General features: G+C 48.1%; 1 protein-coding gene across 1 annotated transcript in view; it reads right to left on the bottom strand.

Moving 5' to 3' along the window:
- The window catches only part of Poln (DNA polymerase nu), a 100,418-nt gene that overhangs the window by 67,212 nt on the left and 20,184 nt on the right, over positions 1 to 13,022 (bottom strand). Inside the window, exons 6-11 of the mRNA XM_048364509.1 lie at positions 11,717 to 11,874; positions 10,112 to 10,180; positions 8,361 to 8,421; positions 7,630 to 7,694; positions 5,663 to 5,746; positions 5,263 to 5,358 (exon numbers count right to left, since the gene is read on the bottom strand). Of these exons, the coding sequence (XP_048220466.1) occupies positions 5,263 to 5,358; positions 5,663 to 5,746; positions 7,630 to 7,694; positions 8,361 to 8,421; positions 10,112 to 10,180; positions 11,717 to 11,874 (533 nt within the window). The remainder of the gene's footprint in view (positions 1 to 5,262; positions 5,359 to 5,662; positions 5,747 to 7,629; positions 7,695 to 8,360; positions 8,422 to 10,111; positions 10,181 to 11,716; positions 11,875 to 13,022) is intronic.

Below are 13,022 nucleotides of genomic sequence, written 5' to 3'. Positions count from 1 at the left end.
GCGGCACAAGCAGGAGCTTCACTGGTGCAGATGTAGAATGGTGCAGCCACTTCGGAGGGAAACCTGGTCATTTCCTGTAACAGGATATTTTTACCGTGTGACCCAACTCATGCTCCTTGGTGTGTGCCAAAGGGACTGGCAAACGCAAGTCTATAGGAGTTAGTGATAACTGCCAACACTTAAAAACAACCAAGATGTCCTTCAGGTGGCTCGCGCCTATAATCCTGGCTACTCAGGAGGTTAAGATCTGGAGAATCATGGCTTGAGGCCAGCCTGGGCAGAAAAGTGAGACTTCATCTCCAAAGTTATTAACAAAAAATCAGGGCTGGAGGCATGGCTCAAGTGGCATAGCACCAGCTGAGCAAGCAAGGTGAGTCAAAAGCCTAAGTTCAAACCTCAGTATTATCAAGAAGAAAAAAAAAAAAAGATGTCCTCAGCAGATGAGTAGATAAACAAACAATACCCATAATTCAATGCTAAAATAAATGGCTACCAACCATGAAAGATGAGAGAAATGTTAGCTAAAACTGCTAAGTGAAAGAAGCCAGTCTGAAAAGGCTCCACACTGTGTAACTCCAAAGACTTGTGTGGCACCCTAGAAAAGACAAAACTATGGAGACAGTATAAAGGCCAGTTGTTACCAGGGACTGGGGTAGAGACAGATGAACATGTAGTAAGTGGAAATATCCTGCATGATCCAATAGTGGTCAACCCATGGCATCATATACTTGTCCAGACCCATAGAATCATAGAACGTCCAACACTAACAGTGAGCCTTAGTGTAGTGTAAGGACTGGACAATAACGTGTCAGGGTCATTCATCAATTGTAACAAATGTACATCTCTGAGTGAAGCTGTAGCGGCAGGGAGCGTGCGTGTGTGGCAACAGGGAGCGTGTGGAAACTGTACTTTCTGCCGGATGTGCATGTGTGTGCCCTGAAGTGTTATGAAAAACAGTCTGTTAAAGTAACATCTGAGAGCCATTGCAAGGTTACCCATCACACACAACTCTGCAGTCCTCCCACAGCCTGCAGAACGCGGTGGAATGGGGCCCTTGTCTATCCCTCGGAGCCCACGCTGCCAGGACCTCCCTCCAGTCCTGGCACAGGTAGCTCCTTATCTTTAAGCTCCCATTCATGAGTCATTTTTTTGAAGTTCTTTCTAAACAGCTCAGTCTAAAAATGTGTCACTCTACCTGGCATTTTTTCCCTTCAATATCTTACTTCCATTTTAGGAGATTTTATCCCACTGGATAAATGTTTCTGTGATAATGATAAATATGTTTCTATGATGGTTAATTTTAGGTGTTAACTTGATTATACCAAGGGGATATCTAGAGGCTGGTGGCGTGTTCCTTCTGGGGATACTGAGGACGTTCCCAGAGAAGGTTGGTAAATCTTGGGCTGACCAAGGAAAGATCCTCCCTCAATTACACCAGTGGCCCCTAGGCTCTTAGGCCTCCTGCCTCAGACTGAGACCTACAACATCAGTTTCCGTGGGTAGAGGCTCTAGGATTTGGATTGAGAAAGGCCATTAGTATCTCTGGGTCTCCAGCTTGCAGAGGGTCAATCGTGGGATTGCTTAGCCTCTATAACCTTATGAGCCAATTCCTTAATAAATGTCTCCTCAGATGGGTGCTGGTGGCTCATGCCTGTCTAGCTACTCAGGAGGCTGAGATCTGGAGATGATGTTCAAAGCCAGCCTAAGTAGGAAAGTCTGTGAGATTCTTATCTCCAATTAACCACCGGAAAGGTGGAAGTGGAGCTGTGTCTCAAGTGGCAGAATGCTAGCCTTGACCAAAAATGCTCAGCTCAGGGACAGTGCCTGGTCCCTGAGTTCAAGCTCCAGGACCAGTACAAGAACAAACAAATAAATGTCCTCTCATATATCTATATCTAGTCTGTTGGTTCTGCCCTTCTAGAGAACTCTAAATAATATAACTGGAACAGTTGCTGTTTTATGACGACAAAGGCCTTTTCCCATCAAGCTATAAACTGTGTGTTGAATAAACAGGAAGCCACCTGCCCTATTCAGGACTAAGGTATCCAAAGCCTAGCTGTATACGTGATATATAACAGATGCCCAGCAAAGGGTATGACTGCATGGCCTGGGGACCCTTCCCTTCAGTTAGGTGGAGGTCTGAGAGTCAACTCCCAGAAATGCTGAAAGCTTCCTAGCCCCAAGGTCAGACCATTTTCCCAGAATCTGAATCCCCTACAATGCTCTTAAAATATGACTTCACTGGAGGAAATACTAACACTGCCTTCAGTATGTGGCTAAGGAAGAACCGTTTCTCACCCTGGGTGTGTCTACTGTGGGGCAGGAATTCCCACTGTTCCCAGGCAGGAGTGAGTGGAGAACACTGCCAGCTGGAAGCCACACATCTCTAGAACGCCACTCTGCCTAGCTGCACCCTTCAGCCCACATCAGTGAGCCCTGGTGGGGGGCACCAGGACTCAGCCCACATCAGTGAGCCCTGGTGGGGGGCACCAGGACTCAGCCCACATCAGTGAACCCTGGTGGGGGGCACCAGGACTCAGCCCACATCAGTGAGCCCTGGTGGGGGGCACCAGGACTCAGCTCACATCAGTGAGCCCTGGTGGGGGGCACCAGGACTCAGCCCACATCAGTGAGCCCTGGTGGGGGGCACCAGGACTCAGCCCACATCAGTGAGCCCTGGTGGGGGGCACCAGGACTCAGCTCACATCAGTGAGCCCTGGTGGGGGGCACCAGGACTCAGCTCACATCAGTGAGCCCTGGTGGGGGGGGGGACACCAGGACTCAGCCCACATCAGTAAGCCCTGGTGGGGGGGGCACCAGGACTCAGCTCACATCAGTGAGGCCTGGTGGGGGGGGGGGACACCAGGACTCAGCTCACATCAGTGAGCCCTGGTGGGGGGCACCAGGACTCAGCTCACATCAGTGAGCCCTGGTGGGGGGGGCACCAGGACTCAGCTCACATCAGTGAGGCCTGGTGGGGGGGGGGACACCAGGACTCAGCTCACATCAGTGAGTCCTGGTGGGGGGCACCAGGACTCAGCTCACATCAGTGAGCCCTGGTGGGGGGCACCAGGACTCAGCTCACATCAGTGAGCCCTGGTGGGGGGCACCAGGACTCAGCTCACATCAGTGAGTCCTGGTGGGGGGGGGACACCAGGACTCAGCCCATATCAGTGAGGCCTGGTGGGGGGGGGGACACCAGGACTCAGCTCACGAGGCCTGGTGGGGGGGGGGCACCAGGACTCAGCCCACATCAGTGAGCCCAGACATAAAATATCAGAACTGCTGTTGTAGAGACCCTGTTCTCTGACCACCATGCATTTACCCAGAAGCCCGTATCAGAATATCAGAGAAGTTGCCAAACTTTGACTTCCAAATAATACACTCATCAAAAAGGAATCATATTGGAAATGAGAAAATACATAGAAAATGTGAACATTACACATAGACGATGTGAAAACAATAGCCTTGTGTGAAAACTTGAGTCATTCAAGTCTACTGAGTGTTGTCTGCCCCAAGGCAGGCCTTGGGAGAATTCCAGAACAAAGCAAGGTCCATGCCATGTGAGCACTAAATCTCAAATCAGTCAGAGGAACTAAGCAATTGCAACCCAGGTGTGAAGTCCAAGTTCTCCTCAGCCCCGGGATGCTGGGGAGGAAGAGGGCAGGAAGAGGGAAGGGAGGGAGCCGGTGGGAGGAGCCACGGGGCTCCTCACACCCTGGGAAGGGGACAAGGAGATCTGAGAGAACTAGCAAAAAGGAGTCTCGACTTTGAGTTTAGAGCAGTAGCATGTTTTACCTAGCAAATGCTATCTTTGATATGCACAGAATGAACAGCTTGACTTGGCTACACAAGAGTGAAGTCAATGATTGATGTTGATTTTATCTGTGGAAAAAATCGAGTTTCCTCGTTAACGTCAGTGCTCAACTTTGTCGACAGGAAAACACATCAAAACCAGGAAAGCGATACTTCCTTTCTTATATTATTGGCTGTCTGGACAGCGGAAGGAGCTGCAAGGGAAGGGCGACAGTGCCAGCTGGTGCCAGGACAGAAAATGAACTGCCTGCAGGTGCAGACTCGAGGGCCTGCACGGCTCTCCCAGGTGGCCCCTGCCAGGAGCCCTGCACTCGCTGTCCACCAGTCTGTTATGTCAAGCCATCCTTAGTTCTGTTGGACCCACACGGGCACACACATCCTCGCCCAAACCTCCTAAGATCCCACTAGGAAAATCACTGCTACTTCCCTTTACAGACCTGGAAATAAGGCCTGGAGCAGTCAGGTAAAGTGGCCGAGCCCCCAGCCCACTACTCTCCATTGTCTCCCTAGGAGCTGGAGCAGAAACTGTGATCTGGAGGAAGGCAGTTCCAAGCCCCTTGCGGGGCTCTGGCGGGAGGCCTTCGCTCTCCTTGTAGCTTAGTCCGTGAGCACCACCAGGGGCCCAGACAGACGCAGGAAGTGCTGGAGAGTCAGAAGAGGGTAGAGAGAACCTTCCCCTGCCACAAAGCCAATAGCCAGATGGCACAGGAAGTACAAACCCAAGCACCAGCAGCTACTCCCCATCATAACGCGAATCCACTTTTCACTGACTTCCACTCAGAGTCCCTCTGGTAAAGCTACTTGACAGCTCTGAACACCCGTAATCCCTGCTACTCAAGAGGCTGAGATCTGAGATCTTCAGAACATGGTTTGAAGCCAGCCCGGGAAGGAAAGGACTTCAGACTCTTACCTCCACTAACTGCCAAAAAGCCAGAAGTAGAGCTGCGGCTTAAATGGTAGAATGTTAGCAGGGAGCAAAAAACTCAGAGACAGCACCCAGGCCCCGAGTTCAAGTTTAAGGACTGGCACACACACACAAAAGTGGATCCTCTTGAGGAAGGGAAATTGTAATTTTTGTAATGCAATCTAAGTATATATGAAAATAGATAAATGACTTCAACTAATTTGCTTTAATCCAGGCATAGTGTTTCACTTCAGTAATCCCAGTACTAGGAGGCTAGGACAGGAGTATCTCAAGTTTGAGGTCAGCCTAGACAGCATAGCAACACCCTGACTCCAAAACAAAGAAACCAAGCACTTTAGGGACAAAACTCCACCACATTATCTTTTGTCAGTCCTGGAGGACTGCTGCCCCTCTCTCCTGGTCTGCGGCTGGGAGCACAATCCCGGCAGGTGTACCTATCCCTTGAAGGCTGCTGCTGGCACCAAGGGCAGCTCCCAGCCAGTGCAGCCAGTGAGCAGGCCAGACAGATGCTGGAATCTTACCACAGCCTCTGACGTGGATGGGTATTGCTTCAGCCCCATTCTGGGAAGACGGTTCCTCTGGCTCAGCAGGTGCAACTTCAACTTGCCAAAGAGGATCTTCAACAAAAGCAATGTACACATGTGAGAGGGCACCAGCTCCGAGGAAGCCACTGTTCTTACCCCAGACGAAGCCACTAGTCAGACACACAAATGAATGGTACCAGATGCTTGGATTTTGATTTAGTACCTTTTCTGGAATTTAAAGACTCAAAAACTGAATATCAACATGTTCATCACTTGTGAAAGAACACGAACTTAAAACACTTTCTAATAAATATAAAAATAATACTTATCAGAATAAACCACTTAACTCCTGAGTAAGAAACTTATTTTTTGAAAGAATACAAAAATTCAGCATTACCTCACGAAGCTGATTATTACTCATTATAAGAAATGGTTCTCCTGAAACAAAATGGGCTTCTTGCTCCAGTTCCTTGAGACGAGCCTGAACATATGAAAAACACATTTTCATAGTATTCACGATTTGTTATTTTTTTATTGTCGGTCATGGGGCTCGAACTCTGGGCCTGGGGCACTGTCCCTGAGCTCTTCAGCTCAAGGCTAGCATACTACCACTTGAATCACAGCACCAGTTCCAGTTTTCTGGTGGTTAATTGGAGATAAGAGTCTCACAGACTTTCCTTCCCAGGCTGGCTTTGAACCATGATCCTCAGATCTCAGCCTCCCAAGTTGTTAGGATTATAGGAGTGAGCTACCGGTGCCTGACCCAAGTTGTTAATTTTTTAATCAAACTATTCTCAATTAAAAAAACTGATAATGGAATAAGAAGTAATCTATAACTTACCCAAATGGGGACACACACACACACACACACACACACACACACACACACACGCACGCACACACACTGGAATTTTCAGACTTACAGAATCATCCTACTGAAAACATATGAGAACAACTGAAGAAATTACAACTTTTTTTTTTTTGGCAGAACTTAAGTTTGAATCTTACACTTGCTAGGTAAGCAGTCTGCCAACCTGAAGCTCAGTCTCAGAAGCAAAAGGAATAATATATCAACATGATATTAGGACTGAAAAAGGAATCCAGCATCATATGAAACAAGACAGAAAGGGAGAGGTTGATCAGAATATATGAGACTAGTAAGAGAAGACATGGAAATGAGTAAACTCTTTAAATAGATCCTTTACAAACAAAACCTAACAGATAATGGCGATAGAAAAGTCATTACCCTCATCAGTAATCAGGAAAACATAAACTAAACTTTATGTGTGGTTTGTAATGAGGGTAACCTAAAAACAGCCAGCAGTCTCGAGCACTGCACTACGCATTACGTAAAGCCATGCCAGTGAGGCCGAGATGCAGAAGGCTGAGAGACAGGTCTCGCTTTTGATCTACTCACAGTTCAAAACCAAGTCAATGTATATTGTTTGTAGAAAGTAATAATTTTTATTGAACTAGAAAAACCACAAAGAAAAGCAACAACAAAATAACCATAAAGGCAGGATGGTGGTCATTTTTAACATCGGGAATGAGTTTCTGGCAGGAAAAGTATACAGCACTCTGGATACAGCGCTTTAACCAAAGTGACAGCTACACCAGAGTTTGCTTTAAGGTCAAATGTTATGCATCTTTTTGCTCAAGGCTAGCACTCTGCCACTTGAGCCACAGCGCCACTTCTGGCCGTTTTCTATATATGTGGTGCTGAGGAATCGAACCCAGGGCTTCATGTACACCGGGCAAGCACTCTTGCCACTAGGCCATATTCCCAGCCCCTCTTTTCATATATTTTTATGTATCTTTCTATATTTTTATTTTTGAAGAAACCCAAGAATTCCATCATCACATTCCAGGGGGCAATGTCCTTGCAAGAAAAACCTGACATTTAAGGACTCTGTAGGTCCCTTAGGTTGGAGGCGTGGTTAAATCCACAGAGAACTACTTCAGCAAGCGTAAAGCCCTGTGTTCAAACTGCAGTACAGCCAAAAAGTTTTATTTTTTTTAACCACATAAATGCCGTATGTAATGCTTGTCCCACATACATGGACACAGCAGTTGCAATGCATGCTCTCATGTGCACATATGCAGAACATACAATGTGTGCCCTCACATAAACATGTGCAGCTGATGCAATGAAGGGCCTCGTGTGCTTATGTGCAGTAAACACAATGTGTGTCCCCACACGGATACATGTACTAGATGCGCTGGGATTTAAACCCTTCAGCCTCCCTCCACGAGTCTGAGTGAAAGAACAATATCAACGTCAGTCTGCAACCAGGGGGGAAGGAAAGAAACACAGAATCTACTGAGAGAAATGACAGGCATGAAGAACCCAAAAGAACAGCTTACCCCAAGAAGTGCTGATGTCTTTTCCATTTCTTCTTTGTTCACCCGAATCTTGTGATTTTCCATCACTATGGTTAAAAACCCAAGGTAAATCATACTTGCGCTGCAGAAAAGAATTCTTTTCAGTAGACTAAAGAGCCCTACTTAGCAACTCCCATTTACGCCATCCCTTCTTCAGCCCAGCCTCTGCAGAAGAACTGGGAACTGCAATACAACTGGCCTTGAGGCAGGGAGGCATGCAGACTGCACTGGCCAACGCTGGCCTGGCCCTCTGCACTCCGTCTATGGAACTGAGTTTCCCATGGAAGTGAGGCTCAGCTGTTCTGCAAACTCAGGTCAGAGCCACGGGTGAGAGCCCTGATTGGTGCTTACAGGGAGAGTCTCTCTACTCCACCAGGATGGAGAGGAGCACAGGACTTGAGGATACGTCCGGAGAGAAAACTGCCAGCAAGTCAAAGACCGGAGATATCTCCTCCCTTTCTTCCTCCTCCTCCTGACTTTACAGAATGAGAGGAGTCCAAATGGACGAGTATCAGCACTTTTGACATACTTGTAGACAGGGAGGTAATGCAGCCCAACTCTCTTGCTACAGAAGGAAAATTAAAGGATGGATTGCCTTTCCAGAGCCCATGAGATAGGTAGGTGCCTATGTCAGCTAGAGAGAGGAGTCATTACCAAATCATCTAAAGATTCTCTAGGAAAAAATGGCTATACTTTGTCTTGTGGTAACTTACCTGCCAAAATCGGTATCAGAGGAAGCTCCAACGTGCAGAATAGTTTCCACAAACCGTACACCTGTTTCATAGGAAGAAATATCAATGCTACTTTAGGTTGTTGTCTGTATTTGTTGGACAAGCTACTTGACATTGTGGTGCTAGAACTAGGGCAACTCCTGTCAGAGTGAATTTCTTTCCCATCATCTCTTCTTCTCCTTTGTTCAAGTAAAACTCCTCTTTCCACTGCATATTCTGTCACCAAAATCTAGTAGATCCATTCAGAAATGCCAAAAAGACAAGCTCCATCCCAGTCTCCTTTACCTTTTCTCATTTTTTGGAGATACATATATATATTTATATTCCCATCCCCCCACCCCCAATCCTGGGCCTTGGACTCAGGGCCTGAGCACTGTCCCTGGTTTCCTTTTGCTCAAGGCTAGCACTCTGCCACTGGAGCCACAGCGCCACCTCTGGCTTTTACCATATATGTAGTGCTGAGGAATTGAACCTAGGGCTTCATATATAGGAGGCAAGCTCTCTACCACTAGGCCACATTCCCAGCCCATTTTGGGGGATATTTTTAAGAGCTTGGCAGGCTTTTAGCCTTCCTTTGTCATTTCAAAATAAGCTGGCTGAATTCCATAACTTTACCTAAATTTTTATTGAAATGAGTTGCCACCACCCACTAGGGAGCCCTGGGATCTTCACACTAGGCCCACATGCACTAAGATCATGAGATCCTTCCTCTTTTATTCACAGTTTCTTCCATGAACTTTATGGGAGTTCTGTCTTTACTTTTGCCTGCTGCTGTCTGAGAGCCTGCTGGGCTGCAGCATCTAGTTCCTCCTGATTTCTCTGTCTGCCTTCTAGACCCCTTCCTTCTCTACTGGTTTGCTCCCAAAGGCAGGCTAGCTCCCCTCAGGCCACATCACCTGGACCCCTTCTTCTGCCTGCATGGATTTCCATGTTTGGGTCCCAGCAAAAGACTCAGGGAAGGAAGTGACAGAAACTGCTTGCCCTGGATCTGGCAGTGGACAAGTCCTTCACTACCCACTCCGGGAGGCATCTCCATGTTGTTCCCCTTCACCATGCCCGCATGCACCTCTGACTCAGACTTTTACTGCAGCTCAGTTGTCCCCTCTGATGTCTGTGGCTTCCCACTAAAACTCTGGTCGAGGGAAATTGTTTTTACACCACTGCTAACCAAACTAAATGTTCAGCTTTTACATTATCATGAGAACCATCCTCATTAAAGGGAAGGACATGTTTGTTTGTTTGTTTCAGCACTTGGGTTTAAACTCAGGGCATTGTGCTTGCTAGACAGGCACCCTACTACTAAGCCATTCTGCCAGTCCATTTTTACACTGGTTATTTTGGACAGGGTCTTACTTCTTGCCTGGTCCTATGCCTCCTATTTTATGCTTCCCAACATAATTGGAGTGACAGGTGCATACCACCGCTCCCAACTTCTCACAGTGAGTAGAGTCTTATGAACTCCTTTGCCCAGGTTGGCCTTGAGTCATAATCCTCCTGCTCTCAACCTCCCAGGTAACTAAGGTTAAGGAAAGCCCCACCGGGCCTGGCAAAAGGGGGGATTTTGAAACATGTTACACTTAAAACTTCAGATCTTATCATTCCAGTCTTCCATTTCCTGAGTGAGATGCAGATTAACCAGGCCTGAACAAAGGTCTCATAGGGCAAAGGTGCCCTGTGGGGATAGGTGCAAGCGAAAAGACAGCTCTTGTACAATAAGAACTTAAACGTCTTACCTTCAGTTTTGAACAAAGGTCCATCATGAGCTCGTAGAGTATCCCCAGGTTCACACGTACATTTTGATTCTTTAAAAGTGCAAAAGTATAAAAACTTAGACAAACACGGCATCCTTGTTCATCATGGTATGACATGAAAGCATGAAAACGGCCATGACTCACCAGAGTGCTGCTAGCAAGAAGGCAGGAGGCTCTCGATGGCTGGTGTTACCTAAATGGTGGCTTCACCAATTGCCTCAAGTAGACAAGGTCCCCTCTACAGAAAGTGCCTCCAGCACACAACTGCAAGCTAGCCAGACCCTTCCTCCCAGCCTAGCATTTCCCTCATTCTCCAAAAATGAGAAACAGAATCACAAAAAGCCTAAATTAAAAAAAAAAACCCTCATAAAATATTCTGCTGTGTATTTCATGCGTTCGTGAACGCCCACATTAGCATGCATGAATAATAATCACGGGCAACTATGATTAGAAGGTGGCAAAGTGAGAGCCTAGGCCTCTGAGATCCCACTGTCTCGGCCACCCTGCCCCCCGCCATGGTAGTAACATCCACACCTGCCTACCCACCCTCACCCTAGGGGAGATGCTTATAAAGGTACGGGGAGACCCCCCCAAAGGGGCTGTTTCCAGCAGACAGAGAGGGAGTCACGATGAGATGCAGCTCCCCCCACAGTCTGCAACAGAGTTGCGGGCCATCCTGCAATGGTTGAACAACCCGACTCCCGGCAGTTCAGAACGCTCACCACTGAAGGTCTCGGATCGGGATGGCCTAGTGGGCCGGTGGCTGGCTGTACACAGCCTGGCCTGGCTCTCCTGTCAATGACTCATCAGAGGAGCACATACCTGCAGGTCCAGACCGCCACCAGGAGCAATCCCACATGGCTGCATGCAGGAGCTCTATTAACTCCAAAATGGCCACATGCTCCTCCTCCATTTTGAACAGGCCCGGGATAGGCCAGCTCCTTGGCATGGTTTAGCCCTCTGAGAGCCCCACATCTGGCTTCCAGTTTTCTCCTCCTTTGCAAGCAGCCCTACTGTTCCCTGCCAGGTTTTGCCATTCCCAGCTGTTCCTTCTACCTGAACTCCCTTCCACTCTTCTGAGCAATTCAGCAAAAACGCTGTGGGACACAGACCTTCCTCTCACACAAGCAGTCGCAAGGGGGAAGATCCTGGGGCTGGTGCCATCACACAGGCTCCCTTGGGCCTCTGCATGCTCCCTGGCCCCTCTCTGCCATGGCCTTGCTCCTCTAGGCAAAAACCAGGGGCATCTCCAGCAGGAGGGCTTGAGATTTAGGCAGGCAGCTCTTCTGCTCTGCCCACAAGGACTGAGGCGGTCATCCCAGGAGCTCCAGCATAGTGCTCACGGTGGTCAGCAGCAGCATGACGCTTTGGCTCACAGAACAGGTGACTGATGTCAGAATCACTGTCCATCGGATTTCTCAAAACTATCCCGTCCTTATTCATCATGCCCCACCAGAAATATCAAGTCCAAAAATATTTGTGTGGAATACGGGCCAATGAATGTTAGAAATGCACTTTTTGCTAATAAAAAGTTGGAAAAAAGACTTGTAGCAAAGAGAACAAAAATCTCATCTTAAAATGACTCACCACAATACTTGCTGAAGAATTCCCATTCACTCCACTTGCTTTGACTGTGGTGGACTTTCCGAGGTGTTTTGCTACCAAGTCCTGGAAAGAAGGTGTGGCATCACTGGGCTCTATGAGCCATGCAGCTATTCTGGGATCTAGCCCCACAAACCCAGCAGCTGAAAAGGAAAATTTCACTTAATCCTAAAAAAACAAATAAAAAATAAAACCCCACCTTAAGTAAGTAGTGCTTTTCCTGCTTTTACAAGGTTCTTAAAGGTTCAAGTGAATAATAATATTATATTGCCCTCCTTTCAAATTATACAGCTAAGTACCCATGTCATTTTATCATCTCAGCAATTGGTGTGTGTGTGCATGCACATGCGCACATACACGCGTGCACCAGTCCCGGGACTTAAATTCAGGGCCTGACAGCTGTCCCTGAGCTTTTTTGCTTAAGGCTAACACTCTGCTACTTGAGTATAGTTCTGTTTGCAGCATTTGGGTAGTTAACTGGAGATAAGAGTCTCAGATTTGTCTGCTCACGTTGGCATCAAACTGTGCTCCGCAAAGCTCAGCCTCCCGAGTAGCTAGGATTTTAGGTGTGGGCCAGTGGTGTCCAGCTCCTCAACCATCTTAACTCTTTGGAAAGGTAGCCTCAGCATACCAGGGCCCACACAGTTGATCTCCATGCACATCAAATGGAAGAAGTGGATCCCCAGCGAAGAGGGGAAGGACTCCCTGCTCAACTGGAGTTTAGATCTTTCATGGACAAGAGTCCGAAGCCCGAATCTCTAAGTTCTACTAGTCTATGAGATTTAGATTTACCAAAGCAGCGATTGTCATGACTTTTACATCTGCGGACGCCTGTGTGAGATGACTCCGCCTCCCACGTTAGCAGATTTGAAACTGTGGATGAGAGCCGACAGTCAATGTGGCTGCTCGCTCCCCAGGGCAGCACTGCATGGCGTCACACACGCTGCCTGATGCCCGGACTGCCCCCAAGCACCACTCCCACTGCCTGATGCCCGGACTGCCCCCAAGCACCACTCCCACTGCCTGATGCCCGGACTGCCCCCAAGCACCACTCCCACTGCCTGATGCCCGGACTGCCCCCAAGCACCACTCCCACTACCTGATGCCCGGACTGCCCCCAAGCACCACTCCCACTGCCTGATGCCAGGACTGCCCCCAAGCACCACTCCCACTGCCTTTTGAGTTTGCCTCTAGAGTTCCAAGAAGAGTTCTTACTGACGGACGTTCTGAACGTCCCTGGGGAAACCTGACAGCACTGGCAAACTCTGGGGGCTAGGCTGTGCAAATTCTC

The sequence above is a fragment of the Perognathus longimembris genome, chromosome 16 (assembly GCF_023159225.1).
Source record: "Perognathus longimembris pacificus isolate PPM17 chromosome 16, ASM2315922v1, whole genome shotgun sequence".
NCBI classification, from domain to species: Eukaryota; Metazoa; Chordata; class Mammalia; order Rodentia; family Heteromyidae; genus Perognathus; species Perognathus longimembris.
The sequence above is the reverse complement of the archived record's forward strand: the minus strand, read 5'-3'. Positions and strand labels throughout refer to the sequence as shown.